The 25,162-nt window shown below is 38.0% G+C and overlaps 1 protein-coding gene across 1 annotated transcript in view; it reads left to right on the forward strand.

The window, feature by feature from the left end:
• Positions 1–25,162, forward strand: part of LOC114501907 (sarcolemma associated protein) — a 156,414-nt gene that overhangs the window by 111,102 nt on the left and 20,150 nt on the right. Inside the window, 3 exon segments of the mRNA XM_036030949.1 lie at positions 8,848–8,909; positions 15,301–15,382; positions 15,667–15,724. Coding sequence (XP_035886842.1) covers positions 8,848–8,909; positions 15,301–15,382; positions 15,667–15,724 — 202 coding nt within the window.

Below are 25,162 nucleotides of genomic sequence, written 5' to 3' on the forward strand. Positions count from 1 at the left end.
CTGTCTCTTGCCCCTGCCCCACATACAGTGCCACAACACAGGAATGTGAGCTGCCACCATGGAAAATACCTAAGGCTCCTCCCTTACAACATAACAGGTGTGCAAAAACAAAGAAATATAGCCCAAATTAAAGAACACATAAAAATTCCAGAAAAAGAACTAAACACTGAGGAGATAGCCAACTTATCAGATGCAGAGTTCAAAACACTGGTAATCAAGATGCTCACAGAAGTGGTTGAGTATGGGCACAAAATAAAGGAGGAAGTGAAGACTTTACAAAGTGAAATAAAGAAAAATATACAGACAACCAACAGTGAAGAGAAGGAAACTAGGACTCAAAATCAATGATTTGGAACAAAAGGAAGAAATAAACATTCAACAAGAACAGAATGAAGAAATAAGAATTTTTTTAAAATGAGGAGAGGCTTAGGAACCTTCGGAGCAACTTTAAATGTTCCAACATCTGAATCATAGGGATGCCAGAAGGAGAACAATAGCAAGGTATTGAAAACTTATCTGAAAAAATAATGAAGGAAAACTTCCCCAGTCTGGCAAAGGAAATAGACTTCCAGGAAGTTCACAGAGTTCCAAAGAAGTTGGACCTAAGGAAGCACACACCAAAGCACATCATAATTACATTACCCAAGATGAAAGATAACGAGAGAGTCTTAAAAGCAGCAAGAGAAAAGGAGACAGTTACCTACAAAAGAGTTCCCATAAAACTATCAGCTGATTTCTCAAAAGAAAGGGGCTGGAAAGAAATATTCCAAGTCATGAAAGGCAAGGACCTATATCCAAGATTACTCTATCCAGCAAAGCTATCATTTAGAATGGAAGGGCAGATAAAGTCCTTCCAAGTTAAAGGAGTTCATCATCACCAAGCCCTTATTATATGAAATGTTAAAGGGACTTATCTAAGAAATAGAAGAAGATCAAAACTATGAACAGTAAAATGACAACAAACTCACAACTATTAACTTAACCTAAAAAAAAGCAAAAACACAAATTAAGCAAACAACTGGAACAGGGACAGAATCGCAGAAATGGAGTTCACATGGACGGTTATCAGCAGGGTAGGGGGAATAGGGAAGGAAAAGGTATAGGAAATAAGAATAATTGGTAGGTATGAAATAGGAGGGTGTTAAGAATAGTATAGGAAATGTAGTAACCAAAGAACTTATACATACAACCCATGGACATGAACTGGGGCTGAGGGGTAGGGTGGGTGGATGCTGGAGGGAGTAGGGGTACCAGGCAGAGGGGGATAAAGGGGAGAAAAATGAATGGGACAACTGTAATAGCATAATCAATAAAATATACTTTAAAAAATATTGCAAAGAGGCCCTTGCTGGTGTGGCTCAGTGGATTGAGCTCCAGCCTGAGAACCAAAGCGTTGCTGGTTCGATTCCCAGTCAGGTTATATGCCTGGGTTGCAAGCCAGGTCCCCAGTAAGGGGTGTGTGAGAGGCAACTAATCATTGACGCACGCTCCCTCTCTTTCTCCCACTCTTCCCCTCTATCTAAAACTATGTAAATAAAATCTTTTAAACAACATATTGCAAAGAAAAAGAAAATGGAAAGTAGAGACTACAGTAAATAATAGATTTCAACAAAGTTTTGGAATATGTAAAGCAGGTAATTGAGTGGTAAGAGATTTGTGGGGCTTTTTTCTTTTTAAGGGCCTATAAGTTGGGGGGAGGTTAATAAACCCCCAAAAGAAACTTAAAACTGTGGCTCAGGCATCAGAATCACTTCATACCTGTTCAATAGGGCAGGAGTGCATGGTGATACATATTTCCATCTCTAGTCCATGCACACAGACAAGTGGCTCTTTCCTTCCACATACAGAGTGAAGGTTATCTCTCTGGAGGCTGAAATGGAGTCTGTAGACATGGCTGAGGGTGGTATATGAGGATCTTTTCTTTTCTGTTTTTTAAAGTATACTTTATTGACTATGCTATTACAGTTGTCACATTTTTTACCTACCCTTTATTCCCCTCCACCCTGCACCTACCACTCCCACTTGCATTTCCCCTTTAGTTCATGTCCATGGGTTGTACATATACGTTCTTTGGCTTCTTCATTTCCTGTACTATTCTTAACCTTCCCCTGTGTATTTTGTACCTACCATTTATGCTTCTTTCTTTTAATATATTTTATTGATTATGCTATTACAGTTGTCCCGTTCCCCCCCTTCAATCCCCTCCACCCTGCACACTCTCTCCCACCCACATTTCCCATACTATTCTTGCCCTCTCCCTGTCTATTTTCTGCCTACCATCTATGCTACTTATTCTCCATACCTTTTCCCCCTCTCTCCTCCCCCCATGCCCCTGGTGCTAACCCTCCATGTGATCTCCATTTCTGTGGTTCCATTCCTGTTCTAGTTGTTGCTTTGTTTTTGTTTTAGGTGTGGTTGTTAATAATTGTGAGTTTGCTGTCATTTTACTATACAAGTTTTATATCTTCTTTTTCTTAGATAAGTCCCTTTAACATTTCATAAAATAAGGGCTTGGTGATGATGAACTCCTTTAACTTGACCTTATCTGAGAAGCACTTTGTCTCCCCTTTCCATTCTAAATGAAAGCTTTTCTGGATAGAACAATCTTGGATGTAGGTACTTGCCTTTCATGACTTGGACTACTTCTTTCCAGCCCCTTCTTGCCTGTAAGATCTCTTTTGAGAAATCAGCTGACAGTATGATGGGAACTCCTTTGTAGCTTACTGTCTCCTTATCTCTTGCTGCTTCTAGGATTCTCTACTTCATTTTAATCTTGGGTAATGTAATTATGTGTCTTGGTGTGTTCCTCCTTGGGCCCAACTTCTTTGGGACTCTGAGCTTCCTGGACTTCCTGAGAGTCTATTTCTTTGCCAGACTGGGGAAGTTCTCCTTTATTATTTGTTCACATAACTTTTCCATTTGTTGCTCTTCCTCTTCTCCTTCTGGTACCCCGATAATTCGGATGTTGGAATGTTTAACAATGTCCTGGAGGTTCCTAAGCCTCTCCTCATTTTTTTGAATTTTTGTTTCTTCATTCTTTTCTGTTTGTTTCTTTCTTCCTTCTGGTCCACTCCAGGGATTTGAGTCCCAGTTTTCTTCCCATCACTGTTGGTTCCCTGTGCATTTTCCTTCATTTCACTTAGTGTAGCCTTCATTTTTTCATCTAATTTGTGACGAAATTCAACCAATTCTGTGAGCATCCTGATCACCAGTGCTTTGAACTGTGCATCTGATAGATTTGCTATCTCTTCGTCACTTAGTTGTATTTTTTCTGGAGCTTTGATCTATTCTTCCATTTGGGCCATTTTTTTGTTTTTGTTTTGTTTTGTCGTGCATGTTACACATGAGGGCGGGGCCTTAGGTGTTCACCAGGGCAGGGCAACCCAGTAATTGGGTTGTGACACTGTATGTGGGGGCGGGGTCTGAGAGGGAACAATGGTGCTTGCTCCACTCTCTGTCAGATTTCAGTCCCTTGCGTCACTGCCCCCAAGCAAACTGGGCCTTTCTGGTGCTGATTCCCATGTGGGTGGGCTTATGTACGTCCTAGGACCCTGTGGGTCTCTCCAATGAACTCTCCCGTGAGGCTGGGAGTCTCTCACTGCGCCTCAACCCCCACAGGTGTCCCCAGTCGGTGCCTTGAGGCTTTATTTCCCGACGCTAGGACCCTGGGTTGCGCAGTCTGTCTCACTCCCAGCCTCGCTTGGTTTATCTGTGGGAGAATGTGGGATCTCTAGGTCAGCCAGCCACCTCACACACTGTGCCTGGCTTCACAATCACCACCTCCCTGGGTCTGCCCGTTGCCACCCCACACCCAGGGTCCGCCCACTTCCGTCTTGTGGGCCCGGTGCTACTGCTTTTTCTGCCTCCACCCCTCTGCCCAGGTGCCCAACTCCACCCCACCTACCGGTCTGGGTGAATGTGTCTATTTTAACTCCTTGGTTGTCAGACTTCCATACAGTTCCATTTTCTGTCAGTTTTGGTTGTTACTTTGTTTTTTAAATTGTTGTTGTCCTTATTTTGGTTATGTGAAGAGGCACAGTGTGTCTACCTATGCCTCCATCTTGGCCAGAAGTCAGTATATGAGCATCTTACTGAAAAGAAAAAAGTGAAAGAATTAAGTGAAAGCCTGTATATTGAATCAGAGTGCTAGTCATCAGGTTTACACTTCCCAAAAGGAAGGTTAGGGGAGTCTACTCTATGTACATGATCAGACCAAGAGAAAATACTGATACCGAGAGTTGATAGTCTCCTTAACAAAGTGTCGCTGTGTGGCTCAGCAGATAACAGGCCCTGCTCATACACATAGAACTTTGTCAGCTTTTTATTGCCTCACCCTAAATGTGATGAGATGGCCAAGATCACTAGACTTGAGGAAATTTTCTGCTGAGAAAGACAGAGATTAAAACAAAGCAAACATAAATTATGACTAAGGAAGAAACACAAAAAATATAGGAAGCAGAATAAAACTTGAAATGTGTTTAATTAATTTCTTCAGAAAGATAAAATAGTTCATGAATGCAACTAGAAAAAGATACTATTTTTAAAAAGGAACAGTACAAGTAAAATTCTTGAAAACTAAAACTAGGATACCAGATATATTTAAAATTTAAATCTGTAAAAAAGTTAGAAGAGGAAGTAGAAGAAATAATCCATAAAATATAAAAAAAGACAAGGTTTTTTTGGTTTAAGAAAAAGTGAGAGTAATTTTAAGAAAATTAGGGAATTAACCCTGGGGATCTAACATCTGAGTAATATTTCCAGAGTGTGGGAAAGGAGAAAGTGGAAGAAGAGAAGGAAAAGAGAATTTATTAATGAATAAAGAACTCCTCAGAATCGAAGCTATGAGCTTCTAAACTGAAAGGATGCAGTGTGTGTTTTTTCATCCTTTTAAAAATTTTTAAATTTACTTTTATTTTAATTGTTGTTCAAGTAGTTTTCTGCTTTTTACTCCCATCCCCCCCCCCCACCCCCCGCTGCCTTGTTTTTGTCCATGTGTCCTTTATACTTGTTCCTATAAACCTTTCACTTTTCCCCTGAAATTCCCTCCCCTCTCCCCTCTGGTCACTGTCAGCCTGTTCTCTATTTCAGTGTCTTTGGTTATATTTTGTCTGCTTGTTTGTTTTATTGATTGGGTTCCTCTTAAAGGTGAGATCATATGATATTTGTCTTTCACTACCTGACTTATTTTGCTTAGCATGATTTACAATAGACAAGTGCTGGAAGCAGCCTAGGTGCCCATCAGTAAATGAATGTATCAAAAAACTATGGTACATTTACACAATGGAATTCTATGCAGCAGAAAGAAAGAAGGAGCTCCTGCCCTTTGTGACAGCATGGATGGAACACAATGTATTTTAAAAGATCACACACAAACCCAGACAAAAAAATTTACATATTATTCTACTTATGAGATATCCAAAACAGAAATTCATGGAGACTGAAAGCAGATGAGTGATAGCTAGAGCTCTAGAGGGAAGATGGGAAGTAAATTCCTAATGAGTATGTCATTTTCCTTTTGGGATAATAAAAATGGTTTGGAACTGGATGGAGGTGGTGGTTGTGTAAAATTGTGAGTGTACTAAATGCCACTGAATTATTTACTTTAAAAGATTATTATACATTATGTGAATTGTATCTCAGTTAAAAATGTATATATATATATACTGAGGTTAATGAAATTTAAGAACACCAGGCATAAGAAGATTATGAAAACAGCCAAGAGAAACAAAGGATTTCATATTTATTACTCATAATAAACTAAGCTAAAAAATAGCAATAAAGAAACCCTGGAATTTCAATGGCTTAATTAAATAAACATTTATTTTTCACTCATGTTACATGTCTATGGTGAGGAAGAACACTGTTCTCCAAGTTGTTACTCAGGGATCTAGGCTGATGTAGGCTTTATCATTTTATGCTGTTGCCATCTCAACATGTAGTTTCTAGAGTGGGGGAAGAGGAAAGTATAGAAAATTCTGCTCTCAGATACTTTGGCCTTGGGTAGAACCAGTCATGTGGGATTTCCTCAGTGCTAGGGATTTAGAACATGCAGTCCTCCCAGATGCCCAGAAGGAATAGACAAACCAGGCATTGCTGAACACAAGAAGTCTCTACTGTGCCAGCTGGTGGAACTCACCAGTATTAGACTCACCTAGTTTGAAACTAGAAGACACTGGAACAGAGCTTTCAAAATTCTGAAGTAAAATTATCTCCTGTAGAAATTTTGTATCTGGTCAAACTATCTGTCAATTGTAAGGATAAAAAAAATAACATTTTCAGGGGAACAAAATAACAAAGCATTTGCTTTCTACATACTCCGTTTCAGGAAATTATCCGAGGACATGTTAAACTAAAACAAAGGAATAAAGCAAGACGAGGAAGATTTGGAATCTGGGAGCAGGGTATTTTGCATAGGATCCAGCCCAGGCTGGAGCAGGAAGATTAAAGGGCTAGAGGAACAAGGAAATATAATGTGATAGATTACCTGATATGTTTGACAATATTGAAAGTTTTATGGTTCTGTAAGAACATGGGCTGTGTTTGAGATAGATAAGTAAAAAATTAGCAAAACAGCCCTGGTTGGTATGGGCAGTAGATTGAGTGCTGGCCTGGAAAGCAAAGGGTTGCTGGTTCAATTCCCAGTCAGGGCACATGCCTGGGTTGTGGGCTGGGTCCCTGGTGAGGGGTGCACAAGAGGCACCCACATACTGATGTTTCTCTCCCTCTCTTTCTCTCTCCTCTGTGTAAAAGTGAATAAATAAAATCTTTAAAAAAATAAAAAAATAACAAAATAATATAAGGAATTATAAGCCCCCAAAATACTAAATGGCTACATAATAAGAGAAATATCATCATAGAATATTATATGACTGAGATATAAATAATAGTCATAATACAAAGTGGGGCAAAAGTAGGTTTACAGTTTGTGTGGAAGATAATACAGTAATTAATAAATAACAATACAAGAATAAACTCTGTTTTGTGTGTTTACAAATATAAACCTACTTTTGTACTGCCCTACATAAATACTGATTATAGATGGACAAAGTGAAAATCTTATGAGGATGATAGTAGGACATAAGAGAGCTTAATCATCTGTAAGGTATTGTCAATAAATAATGTCTAAAATGGAAAAATAGATCACAGTACAAGGGAGGACCCAAAAAACCCAGAATTTATTTATTAAAAAATTATGTAGTTCTCACGTGTTTAAATTTCAGTCACCTTCAAGTACCCTTCATTTAATGTAATAAACCTATCAAAAGGCTTTTTCCAGTGCTGAAAACAGGTTCACCTCTTTCATGTTGGCAAAATGTTTCCCTTCAAGGACTTTTTTCATCCAGGGAAACAAAAAAATATGTCTCTTGGGGCAAAATCAGATGAATAGGGAGGTTGGAGTATGGGGGTCTTGCCATTTTGGGTCAAAACTGCTGAACACTCAACACATTGTAGGCAGGTGCGCTCATAAATCACTGATCATGAAATGGGCAGACACATTGAAAGAATCTTCAAAAATAATTCATTGAAGCCAAACAGCCTCTCACAACAGTGCCAGCTGGTACACTGATACAGATCGTTTGCTAGAAGATAATTCCAGTTTTGGGGGCCTCCCTTCATAAATTATTTAGAAATATAAATATAAACATCAGACCAAATTGCTAAAATTTAAAGGTTTTTGTTTCTAGGAAATGAATTTCAGGAATGGAGTGGAGTGGGAGCGCTTACATTATACATCTTGTAGGACTAATGCCTTTTAAAATTATCTAAATCTATTACTTTGGCTTTTTTTTTAAGGCACCTGAGGCAAACAATGCCACATACTACCAAGAGCCGATATAAAATTTGAAAAGGAGCCATGGGTTTTGTCAGATAGGAAGTTATAGTGATCTTGGAGCAGTTTTGACTGTTGAATTGCAGGTATAGACCAAGTTGCAGTGGGGTTGAAGAGTGAAAGAATAGAGAAATTCTATCACATAGTGCAAAAGTGTAGGTTGAAGATCAACTGACATACAAGATTAAATAAGGGGCAATGCAGGGTATGAATATTATCCTCTTCAGTGAAAAGAATATGAAAACATGCCCAACTGGTATGGCTCTGTTTGGGTGTCCACAAACTGAAAATGGTTCGATTCTGGCTCGGGGCACTCCCTGGGTCGCAGGCAGCTCCTCAGTCAGGGCGTGCCAGGGGCAAACAGGCTGCTGTTTCTCCCGCACATCACTGTTTCCCTTTTTTTCCCCTCCCGTGCCCTCTAAAAATAAATAAATAAATCTTTTTAAAAAAAGAAAATATGACAAATAAATGATAAAGAAGCTACATTTATATTTACAGAGAATCCCTCATAAAACAAAACAAAACAAAAATATTTTCTTTAATAATTAGCTCTTCTAAAATGATTCATCTAACTGAAGCATTTGTATAGGCATACCTGCATATGCATTTCTGCTGAATTGTATCAATAAGAAAAGCAAATTATTGATATACAGTAATTTGTATTACTTCTTTATTTAAATAAAATATCTTCTCAGAATTAATTGAGTATCCTTGATTTAGAAAGGGTTGCTTTGTTCTGAGTGCTTTTGTAAAGTGTTAAAGTGTAAAATAAGGTGAAAACTAATACAGATAAAGGCAAATGTTCCCCTACCCCCAGATTTCTGCTTTAATCTGATTGCTCCTATTATAGTTAGAGTTCTTTTAGTTCCCCTTCCAGGGTCTAGTTTTTGTTCAAGCCTAGTCATGGGAGTAATGTTATCATCTTTAAATTTGGTCATGGAATGTGTTACAACTGCCCCGCTCAGGGAAATGCTACTCAGTTTGGACTTGGATATAACGTTTATTTTCTTTGGCAGAGAAGCTGATCGTCGAGGGGCATCTAACCAAAGTGGTAAGAAGAAAACAAAGCTTTCAAAAGGTTTGTTTTCTATGGGGTTTTCTCTGGGTTTGGACAACTCTTGGATAATGAAGGTTAGTGTATATATTCAAGGTCATGGTATTTTAACAATCAGTTTCTTTCTTACAGCTCACAAAATGGCAGTGCTGTAATAGTATCATGTAATAATAATATAAAATAGTTGAGATTCTGTTTTAAGAAGGATATCTTAATTGGAAAGTTTCTTTTAAGGGGTGTGTGTGTGTGTGTGTGTGGTGTGTGTGTGTTTAAATGCTTAGAAGAGGTTTCTTTAGGTATTAAAGATTTGTTGCGATCTCTTTCACTTCCAGCATTATTTTCAGCTTTTATTTCAAATTTTTATTCAAACAGCATGTAAATCTTGTTGAAAAAAAAAAAGGTAAAAAATGTTTGCAATTCTATTTGACGGGATATTGTAACTTTATCATTTCTTTTGATAATATTTTCTTCATTTTTGTCATCTCAAACTGATTTAAACAAAGGTGAACATGTAGAATCTTCTTGTATTTTAAAATGAACAGTCCCTATTAATTTCCTGAAGTAGTTTATTTGTTAATTTCTCTTCTGTTATGACTGTCAGACTTAGAGAAGAAAAAGTGAGTTTTAAAGCATCTTACTGTCAAGTCACTTTTGTGCACGGGGAAATTGGGCAAATTTGATAGGACCTGCTTATTATTCTAGGACTTTTGTCAGAACATGCCAGTGGTAAAATTCTAAAGCTAGATTCTCAGTCATTTTGGTTAATTAAAACAATGAGTGATAAAAGCCTGGAATACTCAATTTTAGCATATTCTTGTTAATGAAAGTAATTAGATCTGTTTGGCTTTTTGAAATATTTAAAAGGATAGTGTCATTTCTGGTTTGCTTCCATTCTGAGTTTTTGTACATGGCAGAATGCCATATTTGGGGGAAAGAATGCATAGAAATGCATCACTAATATTGTTCTGGCAAACAGGCATTGAGTTTCAGAACAGCAAACTATTTTTAGAACATAGGCAATTTATTTCATCTTATTAAAGGTGAGATGAGAACAAACTTTAAAAATAGCTTTACGTCACCACCTAAATACTGGTTTAATAGCCAGCACTTTGAGTGCAAATAGAGCCTTAGGGAAAAAAATCAGTACCTCTTTAATTAAAGAAAAGTGTCTTGATGCTTCTTTTAATGCATTCTGAATTAGACATATTTGCTTGAAATTATGTGATTGTCATTTTTTTAAAAGTTGTGAGCAATCTTACTGATTTCCTTTTGAAACCTGACTGTAAAATATGTATTGAAGGTTTTAAAGACCATGCCAGCAATTCCACTCCTGGGTTTTTATCCTAAGGAAGAATTGAACAAAATGTGCAAAGTTATTTGTTTAAAATGTTGTTTTAAAAAAGCAAAAAGAGAAAACGTAAAGGTGTTTATAAATAAATTACAGCAAGTAAGTCCATACAGAGAATAGAATAGCACTCTTTAAGAATATATATACGGATACAAGTTTTGGGTTGTTTTTTGTTTTTTTTTTATTGATTTGTGAGAGAGAGAGGGAGAGAAACAGATTTGTCCTTCCACTTACCTGTGCTTTCATTGGTTGATTCTTGTATGTGTCCTGACTGGGAACTGAACCTGTCACCTGGCTTATCAGGATGCCCCTCTAACCACCTGAGCTATCCAGCCAGACCCAGATACAAGTTTTATATACCCAGAGATTTTTCTGTCAGCTGCCAGCATTTTACTAGTACTTCTCACAGCTATCATGCAGAGGTAATACCTGTAACAAACCAGATGACTGAAATAAGTTACATTTTAAATATTTTATATCTGGCAATAATATATTTCTTTTGGATCTGGCTCAATTGTCTTATTTTTATTTCACTGGTGATGTTTTGGGGGGAATTTCTTTTCTGCATTGAAAGTGTTAGTTGCTAAAAATTACCAGTTATCAGCTGTACAATCTTAGTATTTTCTTCAGATGCTGTAATCATAGGTTGCATATGCTTTCTATTTAAGCCCTCACTCAACTTGCAATTATTGTATGTTTACAATTGCTTTAGGAGTGAAAGTAATAAGAATATGAATAGGTAAGACAGATGAATGTTTTTAAACAGGTTCCTGTTAAAGGTGAGATCATATGGTATTTGCCTTTCACCACCTGTCTTACTTCACTTAGCATAATGCTCTCCAGTTCTATCCATGCTGTCACGAAGGGTAGGAGCTCCTTTCTTTCTGCTGCATAGTATTCCATTGGGTAAATGTACCACAGTTTTTTGATCCACTCATTTACTGATGGGCATTTAGGTTGCTTCCATCACTTGGCTATTGTAAATTGTGCCACTATGAACATTGAGGTGCATAGGTTCTATTGAATTAGTGTTTCAGAATTCTTAGGGTATAATCCCAGCAGTGGAATTGCTGTGTCAAAAGGCAGTTCCATTTTAGTTTCATGAGGAAATTCCATACTGTTTTCCATAGTGGCTGCACCAGTCTGCATTCCCACCAACAGTGTACTAGGGTTTCCCTTTTCTCCACAACCTTGCCAGCACTTGTTTGTTGCTTTGTTTATGAATGGCCATTCTGACCAGTGTGAAGTGCTATCTCATTGTGGTTTTAATTTGCATCTTTCTGATGGCTAGTGATACTGAGCATTCTTTCATATGTCTCTGGGCCCTCTGTATGTCCTCCTTGGAGAAGTGTCTGTTCGGGTACTTTGTCCATTTTTTAATTGGGTTGTCTGTCTTCCTGGTGTGGAGCCAAATGAGTTCTTTATATATTTTGGAGATCAAACCCTTCTCCGAGATGTCATTGGCAATATACTTTCACATACAGTTGGTTCCCTTTTCATCACTTTGCTGATGTTTTCTTTACCTGTGCAGAAAGTTTTTATTTTGATGGAGGTCCCATTTCTTTATTCTTTCCTTTATGTCCCTCGCTCTAGGGACACATATCAGTGAAAGTATTGCTGCATAGAATATCTAAATTTTCCTGCCTATGTTCTCCTCTAGGACTTTATGGTATCATGACTTTTATTCCATCTTGAGTTTATTGTATGTAATGGTGTAAGTTGGTGATCGAGTTTTTATTTTTTTGCATGTAGCTGTCCAGATCTCCTAACACCATTTGTTTGAAGAGGCTATTTTACTCCATTATATGCTTCTGCCCCCTTTGTCGAATATTAATTGTCCATAAGACTTGGGTTTATTCCTGTACTCAATAATTTTGGAAATATTTTCCATTTCATCATGAGTAATGCTTCTGTGAACATGTGTATAGGTACTATGGTACTATATATATGTAGACTATTATCAACTTTGAAAAAAGTTCTAGAAGTGATATGCACGTTTTAAGTTTTGATACTGTCACCACAACACTACAGTCAAGTATATATACATCATAAAAATAATCATATGCTTAGTGAATTTTTAACTCCGCTAAGAAAGTAAGATATATATACATATATACACACAAATACAGAATGATATGAAATAAACATGATTAATTCCAAAAACATATGACCCAGAGAAGATGCAATAAAAGGAGCACATGCTGGAAATATAAAGACTTTTTTAGAGGTGATGGGGACTTAAGCTATATCTTATAGAATGAACAAGCCAAAGTAGAGAGAATGGTCATTGAGTTTCGGAAATTCAACTTAAGCAAAGAATGCAGTCATAATTAGCTGACATGGTTTGGCCCTGTAAAAAGGCTGCTTGACTGAAATAGAGCTCCTGTGGGAATTAATGGCAGGGACCAGATTATATCTAAATTTTCCAATGTAGTTATTACAGAAAAATAATCATCTCTGGAAATGCTATCCTAATGCTATAACTGTAGTATACACGGGTGTGCCATTCAGACAAGAATCTAGGGCCTAATTAATTGCTAGTCGGTCTTTAATTAATGTTTGAAGTTACAATTAGGGTTTCTTTTTTATTTTTTTTTAATTTTTTTAAATATATTTATATTGATTATGCTATTACAGTTGTCCCATTTCCACCCTTCCTCCCCTCCACCCTGTACCCCCTCCCACCCACATTTCCCCCTTTAGTTCATGTCCATGTGTCATACTTATGAGTTCTTTAGTTTCTACCATTTCCCGTACTATTCTTGCCCTCCCCCTATCTATTTCAACCTACATCTATGCTACTTATTCTCTATATCTTTTCCCCCTCTCTCCTCCTCCCACCCCCCTGCTGCTAACCCTCCATGTGCCCTCCATTTCTGTGGTTCTGTTCCTGTTCTAATTGTTTACTTAGTTTCTTTGGTTTTGCTTTAGGTGTGGTTTGTTAATATTTGTGAGTTTGCTGTCCCTTTACTATACATGTCTTTTCTTTATCTTCTTTTCTTAGATAGTCCCTTAGCATTTCATAAAATAAGGGCTTGGTGATGATGAACTCCTTAACTTGACCTTATCTGAGAAGCACTTTATCTGCCCTTCCATTCTAAATGAGAGCTTTGCTGGATAGAGCAATCTGGGATGTAGGTCCTTGTCTTTCATGACTTGGAATATTTCTTCCAGCCCTTCTTGCCTGTAAGGTCTCTTTGGAGAAATCAGCTGACAGTCTGATGGGAACTCCTTTGTAGGTGACTGTCCCCTTATCTCTTGCTGCTTCTAGGATTCTCTCCTTCATTTTACCTTGGCTAATGTAATTATGATGTGCCTTGGTGTGTTTTCTTCTTGGGTCCAACTTCTTTGGGGCTCTCTGAGCTTCTTGGATTTCTTGGAAGACTGTTCCCTTGCCAGCTTGGGGAAGTTCTCCTTTATGATTTGTTCAAATACGTGCTCAATCTGTTGCTTTTTCCCCTTCCAATTCTGGTACCCCTATAATTCGGATATTGGAACGTTTAAAGGTGTCTTGGATGCTCTTATAATCTTTTCCTCAATTTTTTGAATTCTTATTTCATCCTGCTTTCCTGCTTGGTTGATTCTATCTTCCTTCTGGTCCACTGTATTGTTTTGAGACTCATATTCCTTCCTTTCACTATGGGCCCTCCTCCGCGTGTCTTCCTGCATCTGTTTTATGGTAATCTGCATTCTTTCATCTAAATTTCTTCCAAATCAACCAGTTCCGTGAGCTTTCTGATCACCAGTGTTTTGAACTGTGCATCTGATAGATTGGCTAATTCTTGGTCGCTCAAAAGGATGAGTCCTGGGGGACTGATCTGCTCTGTTGAAAACATGGTTTTTTTTCCCCCCGTCTCTCCTTTTTTTTTTTTTCGGTCTGGTTGCTCTTGTTACGGGGGGGGGCGGAGCCTTAGGTGCACACCGGGGCTTGGGCACCCACAGTCGCTAGATTGTGGACGTTATATGTGGGGGTGGGGCGGAGCGGGGCGGGAGAAAACAATGGCGGTAGTTCCGTTCCCCTGGACTCAGACCCTTTTCTGGGCTTCTGGGCCGCGAGTTCTGCCCTGGTCCAACAATCGCTACCCCTCTGGTCTGCCAGCCGCAGCTTGCGTACTCAGGGATCACCGCTGCCTTCTTGCGCCCCCGGATGGCTTTTGCGCCAATTTCGCACCAAACCTTCCCCCGACCTCCGCGCACCGCCACCCGAGCCAGCCCCGCGCCCGGCCCGGCTCGTCTTCTCCTACCAGTCCGGGTGAACGCGTCTACTTCAACTTCTTGGCTGCCCGACTTCCATTCAGATAAAATCCTCTGCTGGATCTGGGTGTTATTCTGATAGTAAATTATTGTTGTGAATTATTGGTTTTCTAATCTTGGCTGTACGAGGAGGTACGGTGCATCCACCTATTCCTCCATCTTGCTGGAAGACAATTAGGGTTTCTGAGAGCACTTCGTTGAAAACTATACCTACAATGTCTTCATTGGATCAGGCAGCACACTACATGCAAATACAAAATGTTTTTTAAAGTTTTTTTTTTTTCCAGTGTGGTTTAGGTACAATTATATTTTCTTTAGATATAAAAGGCTACTTTATTGTTTTAAATGTTACTTTTATCACAAATAATTATTATTTTATTTGTTTTGTTGTGAGTATAAATATTACTAAGACAACCTAAGTAGTGTTTTTATATAATAGAGCCATTTTGTTTCATATTCATACAATGTCCACTATTGTCCAGGGAATTTTGCTGTATTTGTTGGCAGTTCTCTGAATACTTTTGCAAAGCTTGCTTCATTTTTGCTTCCAGTTGGCCAGTGGACAGCCTTGAACAAAAGCCTCAGCCCTCTGCACAGCAAACATGATCCACATTATAATTTAATATGAACTACGTGTAATAACCAGCATTCCATTTTGGACTAGAGTGGTGAAGAAGTAAGAGATTCAGTGACCTAGTTAATTTGAAAAGTATTTGCATACAGTAGATTTAGAGCACGCATAGCCTGAGCTTTTATTGATAGAAGCTATTTAATTATATAATGAGATTCTACTTTATTTTTTTTCTTGGTAGAAAAACCAGGCAAAGAGCAAAGGATTCTGATTTATCAGATACTCTGAGTCCAAGCAAGGAAAAAAGTAGCGACGACACTACAGGTGAGCTTTAACCTAATGTTTACTAATCTGCAGTGTTATTGTTACCGAGCAGTTTAGATATGCAGGTTAATGTGGGTGGATTTCAAAGTTGGTGTTTAAAGTAAAGCAATGCTTCCATTTAGTCATTTTTTTTAATCTTAGCTATACTGATAAATCTATCCAACAGTTGTATAAATTTCAACTGTTCAAATACAATAGAAATATAAATTTCATTTATTTATCTTGATAGTGTCAGCTTGCTAGAGATGACTACTATTTTTAATTATCTTTTATTCCCCCTGTAGATGCCCAAATGGATGAGCAAGACCTAAATGAACCACTTGCTAAAGTATCCCCTATTAAAAGGTACTTTAACATGTTTTAAAGACATTTAAAGCAAGTCATCAGTTTATTTACCCTTTGCCACAAAATCAGTTCCCTGTATAATGTGAAGTTTTAAGTTTTAGTTAAAAGATTAAGATAGGCCTCTGGAATGTAGCAGGAACTAAAATTTAAAATGTTGGTGTTGGTGCCAGTACTTCAAACACAAAAATATTTTAAAATGTAAAAGTAATTTATATCAGTCTGTGTTATGAAGGGCAAAACAGGAAGTGGTAGAATATGAAATGCAGCTATGGTTTTTTGTGCTGACTTTGATGTCTCTGATAGAAACTCATTACCATTTTTAACATAAATTAGCAAAGGTGAAAACATTAACTTTCTTGGAAAAAACTACCAGTTTCTTCTGTTATATGTGATAGCAGTTGTAAATTTCTGGTCTTCTCTTCCCCAATAAAGATACCAGGTCCTTAGAATGGTCTTCTAGAAATTTTGGTTGGGACTAAAACAAGCAGTGCATGTAATAAATCCTTTTACTGTCTCACTTCTAAATAAGTGCATTTATTTCTTTTTTAAAAGTATATTTTATTGATTATGCTATTATGCTTGTCCAGAGTTTTTCCCCTTTGTCCCCTCCACCCAGTACCCGCCTTCCCTCCAGCAATTCCCACCTTAGTTCATGTCCATGGGTCATGCATATAAGTTCTTTGGCTTCCCCATTTCCTGTACTATTCTTAACCTCCCCCTGTCTATTTTGTACCTACCAATTATGCTTCATAATCCCTGTATCTTTCCCCCATCCTCCCTCTTCTCCTTCCCCACTCCAAATCATCTCTATATCTATGATTCTGTTCCTGTTCTGGTTGTTTGCTTAGTTTGTTTTTGTTTTTATTTTTTAGATTCAGTTGTTGATAGTTGTGAGCTTGTTGTCATTTTAATGTTCGTAGATTTGATCTTCTTTTTCTTAAATAAGTCACTTTAACATATTACATAATAAGGACTTGGTAATGTTGAATTCCTGTAGCTTTACCTTGTATGGGAAGCACTTTTCCTCCCCTTCAATTCTAAAGGATAGCTTTGCTGGATAGAATAATCTTGGTTGTAGGTTCTTGCTTTTCATAACTTTGAATACTTCTTGCCAGTCCCTTCTTGTCTGCAGGGTATCTTTTGAGAAATCAAGCTGATAGTCTTATGGAAACTCCTTTGTAGGTAACTGTCTCCTTTTCTCTTGCTGCTTTAAAGATTCTCTCTTTATCTTTAACCTTTGGTATTTTAATTATGATATGCATTGGTGTGGTCCTCTTTGGGTCCAACTTGTTTGGGACTCTCTATGCTTCCTGGACTTGTATGTCCGTTTCTTTTGCCAAATTAAGGAAGTTTTCCTTCATTATTTTTTCAAACAAGTTTTCAATTTCTCGCTCTTCCTCTTCACTTTCTGGCATCCCCATGATTCAGATGTTGGCCCTTTTGGAGATATCCCAGAGTCTTCTTTTTCTCTCCTCATTTTTTTGAATTCTTGTTTCTTCATTCTGTTCTGGTTCATGGTTTATTTCTTCCTTATGTTCCAAACTTGATTTGAACCCCAGCTTCCTTCTCTTCACTATTGGTTCCTTGTGGCTTTTTCTTTATTTCACTTAGTGTAACCTTCATATGTTCCCTTATGCTTTTACCATACTCAATGAGATCTCTGAGCACCCTTATCCCCAGTGTTTTAAATTCTGCATCTGATAGGTTGGCTATCTCCATTTCATTTAGTTCTTTTTCTGGGGTTTTGTTCTGTTCTTTCATTTGAGCCATTTTTCTTTGTCTCTTCAATTTGGCAGCCTCCCTGCATTTGTTTCTGTGTATTAGGTAGAGCTGCTTTGACTCCATGTCTTGGCACACCTGTACATTGTATGGGGTGAAGCCTTAGGTAATTGCCAGGATGGGGCAACCTGCTATATTGCTTTGTTGCTCTGTATGTGGGGGTGGAACTGGATGGGGGACAATGCTAGCGCCTGGCTGCTGGAGGCTTACTCAATACTCACCCCATTTCCAGTTACTCACCCACTTCCTGTGTGAGACTGGTGACTCTCTAGCTGTTGCCCTGGTGGTGATTCCCAGAGTGGGTGGGTTTGCGTGCATTCTAGGGCCATGTGGCCCTTTAAATGGACTCTCCTGAGAGACTGGCAGTTTCTTCTGCCGTCCCAAACCCCACTGGTTTTTACAGCCAGAAGTTATGAGGCTTTATTTTCTCGGTGCTAGAACCCTGGGCTGCGCAGTCTGGCCTGGAGCTAGGATCACTCGCTCCCCGGGTGTCTCTCCCAATTTTTATCCACCACACGTGACTATGGAACCACCCATTCAACCAGCCACCGCTGCATCACCTGCAGCCACACTACATCCTCTCTGCCCTGCCTCCCTGTCTCTGCCCTCCTACCCATCTGGATTAATATGACTTCTTTAAATCCTTGGTTTTCACACCTCATACAGTTCAATTTTCTGGTAGTTCTGGGTATTTTTTGTTTTGAGGTTGGTTGTGATCCTTCTTATGGTTGTGCAAGGAGGCAAACTGTGTCTACCTATACCTCCATATCTTGACTGGAAGTCCAGAAATACATTTATTTCTTCATAATTACTTCTTAAAAATTAAATGGGTAGGAAATAAATCAGCATTTATAGAATCGTTTTTAAAATAATGTGCCTTGGGTTGGATTCTTTATAAATCTGTGGTTATCAGCATTTAGAGTCTCTTCTATTGCCTATTCTACACAAGAAAAGTTGGCATGGAAGTTCCAGTTGGTTAAACATGTTGATAGCAATGGACTAACACAAGGCAACTCTTTGAAATCAGCAGCAAAAGCAGCCTGTGGTAGTTTCTCTATGTAGAAATATTTATGCTTCTCACTGGGCTATTATGGGATCTCCCAGTCTGGACCCTGAGTTTTGGATTATATAAGGAAGCCTTAGTTTCACCCTGCATGACCTTTCTGCTGGCCTAGTTGTGCAATAATGGGGATTAAGGGTGATTAACAAAGAGATTACCTCTACAGTTACTTAGTCTGGGCATCCTGACCTTTTTTCTTTCCCGTGGATACTGAAGCTCACAGGCCTCTTTGTGCTGAATTCCATTAAAAGGGAAGCCCAGAGGATTAGTGGCCCAGGCAACAAATTGCCAACTTGTCTTTAAGTGTCAGCATAGTTTCCAACACTCCTCTCAGGTGACCTTTGGTGTTGATAAGGCATGCTTTTTTTCCTAGTGTTGTAATAATAAACCTAAGGTAATTTTTATATAGTCTAGAAATCTTACATTGGAGCATTTTTTATTCTTTGCAGAAATGCAATACAGTTATTATATAAAAAGTTACTAACTGAAAACATGTGAGAGCCCCTGGGCCTTTGTGAGAACATAAAGGGGAGGTGAATGAGTAATGAAAATCTGCCATACAAAAGTAGCTGTTTTTAATGGTCTTATTTACTATTGAAATCTGCCAGAAATCTTTTTAGCAGTCAAGTTCAAATTGATTTATAAGTAGCATTTATGACTGTGTTAATTATATTCAACTGTTATTAGTGCTTTTGTAATTTTATGTCAATCTTTTCTAAATTTTATTTTTATCCTATTGCCTACCACAATGCCATTTGTTCAGTAAAACTCAGATATTTATTGAATGAATTAACAACAGACCTCTTAAATCAAAGTTGTAAAACCAAGAACATTGGAAAGTAACACTCTAGCCAAGGAGCTAAGAGTCAAGCAGCTCATGGCTCAATCTCAGCTTTGCCATTTATTTGTAATATGTCCTTGGGCAAATTGCTTAACCCTCTGTACTTCACTTTTTCTTTATTTGTCAAGCTGGGAAAAACCGACTTCATAGAGTTATGCAAGAATTAGACTAAATAATGCATTTACCATGTGTTGCAAATATAACATGTTTAGCACCATAATGAAGACACTGATAGTAATGATGGTGGTGATGATAAAAGCAGACCTGTCTGTTAAAAAGTAACTTTTCATTAATTGAATGAGATTGTGAGGTTTAAAAAAGTATTTTTTACTTTATATTTTAGGGGAAAGCAGTTGGTGGTGGTGGATCTTTTCCAGTTAATAGGGAGTGCCCATCTAGTTGCTAGATGGGATGTGGCACAAGTCATAAATCACTTAATAAAGCCAATTAGATCTTTAATAAAATTAATAATTAATAATAATAATAATAATGTGTTTGTTACTTTGCCACATGTCAGGGAAGGTTTTCTTTAAATCCTTGAGTACTACAGGCAGGCCAAGTCATATTTGTACAAGTGCCCATAAAAGGGAGAGAAAGAGACTGAGAATGCAAGGTGCCTGTGGAAGAAGGATGGGTGTATGGATGCTCCTAATAATTGCTTAGGATGCCATTGGTGAAGATGGGTCAGAATTCCTTACTTACTCTAAGGTAACGAAAACAAAAACATAACCCCCAAAGGTTTCTTGCTTTGCTATATGATTGCCAGTTTTTTATTAATGAAGTAGTATCTTTATCCATACCTATTCAAAGATTTTGCAGCTTGATTTTAAGAACAGACTGTTAAGTCACTGATTAGATGTAAAGAACAATCAGCCAGTTTAGAGGCAGGCATATTTTAGAAGTGTCTCCAAGAAAGAATTACCATGGACCTTAACAGTTGTTTAATCCATTGTTTTTTTTTCTTTTGTAAGAGTTGTATAAATTCTTAAAATAATGTATTCACTGCCACTTATTAGAAACATTTGGGTTATGCTTGAATATGTGTGGTTGTGCTTTGTAATCTGTATAAACTCAGTAGGCTAACCAATTTCTTTTTTCTTAAATGAAGAGTAAATTATTAGACCACAGTGTTAACCTTTAGAACTGGAGAAAGAACCTACACTTAAGTAGTCCCTTTATTTTCCTCATTGAAACCCTATGGCTGACTTCTTGAACTATTATATTCAAATTTTATTTTTTCTTTTTAAAAACTAGCCAATCTTTACTTAGAATTATAGCGTGCTACCTTCCTGTTAGTCATCTAGGATTAAGAAAATCACCTAAAATAGATTAAACATTCACCAGGAGATATAAATAAATGGATAACTATAGTACCTTTTCTAAAATAGTAATCATTTTCAACCAATTTATGCCACTTTTGAAAGAGAAATAAAGATGTGGCTTGAACCACACATTTTTATATGCTTGAAATCATTTCCCCCAAAAAACAATAAAATGAAAACTGGAATTCAGTTCAAGTATTATCTAATGCAAGTTTGCTGTATTTAGAGAACTGTGCCAGGGCCTCTCATAGTTTCAAAGTCTGATAAGACTGTCCTTGGAGTTTGAGGAGTTTCTAGTCAAATGGTGATAGAAAAGTTAAAATGATAAGCTGCTTCTGGGTGGATGTTGCCATTAGGAGTCAAAGAAAGGAGAAAGAATGTTCAGATTTTTTAAATTCTTTTTGTTTATTTTAGAAGATGGGGAAGGAAGGCAGTTTGAGCTTAATGGAAGAAGTATCATTTGAGATGACCCTGAAAGTGTATCATACCATATATAACGCATTCAATAATAAAAAATTAAAAAAAACTGAACCTGAATCTGGTCAACTTGCAGGACATATAAAGAACTAGGGCCATATATTCTAAATGATGTGGTGAGGCTATAGCAGCAAAATCAGAATATGGAAAATTCTGTAGGTCAGTGAACCAATTTCTTCAAGTAAATTACAAGGTTTGAGGAGGAAAAGGAAAGAGGAATGGGGGATACTATAAATTAAAAGAGATTTAAGAGATGTGGCAACTGCCCTGGCCAATGTGACTCAAATGATTGGAGCATTGTCCCACAAACCAAAAGTTGTGATTTTGATTCCTGATCAGGACACATGCCAGGGTTGCAGGTTCGGGGTGTGTGCAGGAGGCAACGAATTCATGTTTCTCTCTCACATCAATGATTCTCACTCTATTTCTCCCTCCTTTCCCCTCTCTCTAAAATCAATAAAAGAAGAACATTATAAAAAAATAGATGTGTCAACTAAATGTAATGTATGAACCTTGTTTGGGTCTCATTCAAGCAATCAACTGCAAAAGAAATTTGAGACAAATGAGGAAGTTTTTACTACCAAATGGATACTTGATGTTAAGGGATTACTACTTTCAATGTGATGATAGTATTATAGTTATTTTTTGTTTATTGACTTTTGAAGAATTTATTGATATCGGTATAGTTTTAAGTGGCTAACATTATAAGAAGAGAAATTTGAGATATCTTCTCAAAGGAAATATTAAAAACTACAAGCTTGACCTGGCTGGTATAGCCTAGTTGGTTGGAGCATTGTTGCGTAGACCAGAAGGTTGCAGGATCTATTCCAGTCAAGGCACATACCTAGGTTGTGAGTTCAGTCCTCAGTCAGGGCACGTACAAGAAGCAATTGAATGATGTTTCTTGCACTGATGTTCTCTCTTCTCTCTCCCTTCCCCTTTCTCTAAGATCAATAAGCATATCCTCGGGTGAGGATTAAAAAGAATTAAAACTACATGCTAAATAATATGGTTTGCATTTGACAAGTACAGTATAATTAAAGTTTGTTCACATAATCATTTGAGTATCTCTCCTTTGGTAATCATCTGGAATCCATAGGCCTGAAAAGCAGAATATGAAAGACAAATGAAAGTCAAATGCAATTCCAGCACTTGAACCTGAGTGACTGAAAAGATGGTGGTGTTATTAAAAGAAGTGTTTATTTCTGGAAGAAGAGGTATCCTGGTGAGAAAGTGATGATTTTATTCTGGCACATGTTGAGCAGTAAAGGTGACCATTGGCTCTGGTTTGCTTGCTGTGCCAGCATAATTGTGAAAAGTACTCCTTTTCATATTTAAAGGTCTTGTTTCATATTTTCACCCTGGGAACTAGAAAAGATCTTAGAAGTACAACAGAAACTAGGACAAGAATGTCACTGTCATTTATTTCTGAGACATTTATTGACCTAAGAGATACAGAGATAAGGCACATGCAGAGCCTACAGTCTTAAGGAAGATAGTGTTGATAATGTTTTAATTAGGTGTGCTGGCAATTTTGGAGAGCACAGCTAACTAACCATGTTTGGGGAATTCTCTGCATAGTGGTGGGCAATAGTACCAAGGAGAAATTATAGGGAAAGAAAACAACGGGGAGGACAAAGGAGCCAATAAAAGATCCAGTTGTCAGGAAGGAACCTAGCTGGTCAAAAGGAATGGCAAAGAGTGAGAATCAGCAATAAGAGGCTGCTGCGTAGACCATCTCATATGACTGCACATACCCACAATGGAAAAAAAGGTCTTTGTGCATTGTAAATACTGTTCTCATCAGCCAAGCCTGCAACTACCACACCTTCCAAAGAGAGGAGTGCTGATAGTCAAAAGAGGATACACCCACCTGGCCAGCTGCCTCAAGATCACTTCTATCAGTGGATGAGCTAACAGCTGTTGTAGCTACATTAGCCTTCAGCAAACTTGCAAAATACAACTCAGGAGAAAATGCTTTTGATTGGCCCTTTACCAGGTGGTTCACAGCAGCTCAGCCATGTTTAGAGCAAAGGGCACAGTTTAAGTTAAATCTCCAGTCACTCTTCTGAAGATATAGTGACAGCAAATTTACCTTAGGATATTATGTAGGTATTGTATGTGCCAGGGCTGGTTCATTTAGTGAGTTCTTGTGTGGTGTGGATCTCTTTACAGAATATATTACTTAGTCTGAGAAGAGCTAGCCCCTGGCCCATACAATACACCCCGTAATTCTAAATATGAACCATTCGTGTTAAAGGGAAGGTAGATTCTGTTGCTCTTTCCGCACCATCATAGCTCCTAAAATTTTTTTATTTCTGTTGACATGCATATCTAAATAAAATGGATTTGGCTCAGGAAGAGTTTCATTTCTCTTTTGAACACTTCCACTGATACTCATCACAAAGCTTCTCCCAAGCCTGTGAAATAAATTAATACAAAAGTCTCTTTCCATGACAAAAGTAAGGCACCATGAGAGTGGACACAAGCCACAATAAGCTAATAATGCATTTTTCCGCACAGCCATATGAAATGCAATGAGCTGTTGATCAACTTTAGCAGAAAAAGATTTGCTCATTCATTTTTGGCAAAAAAAAAATTGGCACTTGATTTTCTGAAAAGAGGACCTACACACTAACTAGTTGACTAGTTTAGATATAGTTATTTGTGTTTATATTAAACTAAATTTGTAAATATTTGGGGTGAATATCTCTACTTGTATGATTAAATGCAACATAGAATTTATATATTTACTTGGTACATAGCATCTTATTTAGCCTAATTAACATGCTGGTCCTTACTTCTGGGCCAAGATGGAGGTGTAGGTAAATACACTTTGCCTCCTCACACAACCAAAAGAAAGACACCGACAAATTTAAAAACAAAATAACCAGACCTGCTAGAAAATCGAACTATATAGAAGTTTGACAAACAAGGAGTTAAGGAAGAAACATTCATCCAGACTGGTAGGAGGGGTGGAGAAGACTCGCAGCAAGGTGGCAGCTGGCAGAGCTGGTAGTCCCACATTTGTGTTCAGATAAACTGGGAGGAACCACTGGGGAGCAAAACAGACCATGCAACCTAGGGTTCCAGCACAGGGTATTGAAGCCTCAAAACCTCTGAGTGAAAAAACCTGTGGGGGTTGAAGTGTCAGGAAAAACTCCCCACCTCACAGGAGAGTTTGTTGGAGAGACCCACAGGATCCTAGAATGTATACAAACCTACCCACTTGGGAATCAGCATCAGAAGGGCCCAGTTTGCTTGTGGGTAGCAGAGGACTTAACTGAAAGCCATCAAGAGCCAAGCAAGCGGCATTGTTCCCTCTCAGACCCCTCTCCCATATATAGCACCACAATGCAGGGATTTGGGTTGCCCCCACCCTAGGGAATATCTAAGGCCCCACCCTAACTACATAACAGGTGTGCTGAGACAAAAAAATATGGCCCCAATAAAGAACAGATCAAAGCTTCAGGAAAAAATACAACTAAGCAATGAAGAGATAGCCAGCCTATCAGATGACTTCAAAACATTGGTAATCAGGATGCTCACAGAAATGGTTGAGTATGGTTGCAAAATAGAGGAAAAAGTAAAGGCTATGAAAAGTCAAATAAAGGAAAATGTACAGGGAACCAACAGTAAAGGGAAAGAAACCAGGGCTCAAATCAATAGTTTGGAGCACACTGAAGAAATAAACATTCAACTGGAACAGAATGAAGAAACAAGAATTCAAAAAAAATGAGAGGTTTAGGAACCTCAAGGACAACTTTAAACGTTCAAACATCTTAATCATAGGCGTGCCAGAAAGAGAATGGAAACTTATTTGAAAACATAATGAAGGAAAACTTCCCCAGTTCTGGCAAAGGAAATAGACTTCCAGGAAGCCCAGGAAACTCAGAGTCCCAAAAAAAGTTGGGACCCAAGGAAGCACACTCCAAGGCACATCATCATTACATTAC

This window comes from Phyllostomus discolor, chromosome 7, assembly GCF_004126475.2.
Source record: "Phyllostomus discolor isolate MPI-MPIP mPhyDis1 chromosome 7, mPhyDis1.pri.v3, whole genome shotgun sequence".
Classification (NCBI taxonomy): Eukaryota; Metazoa; Chordata; class Mammalia; order Chiroptera; family Phyllostomidae; genus Phyllostomus; species Phyllostomus discolor.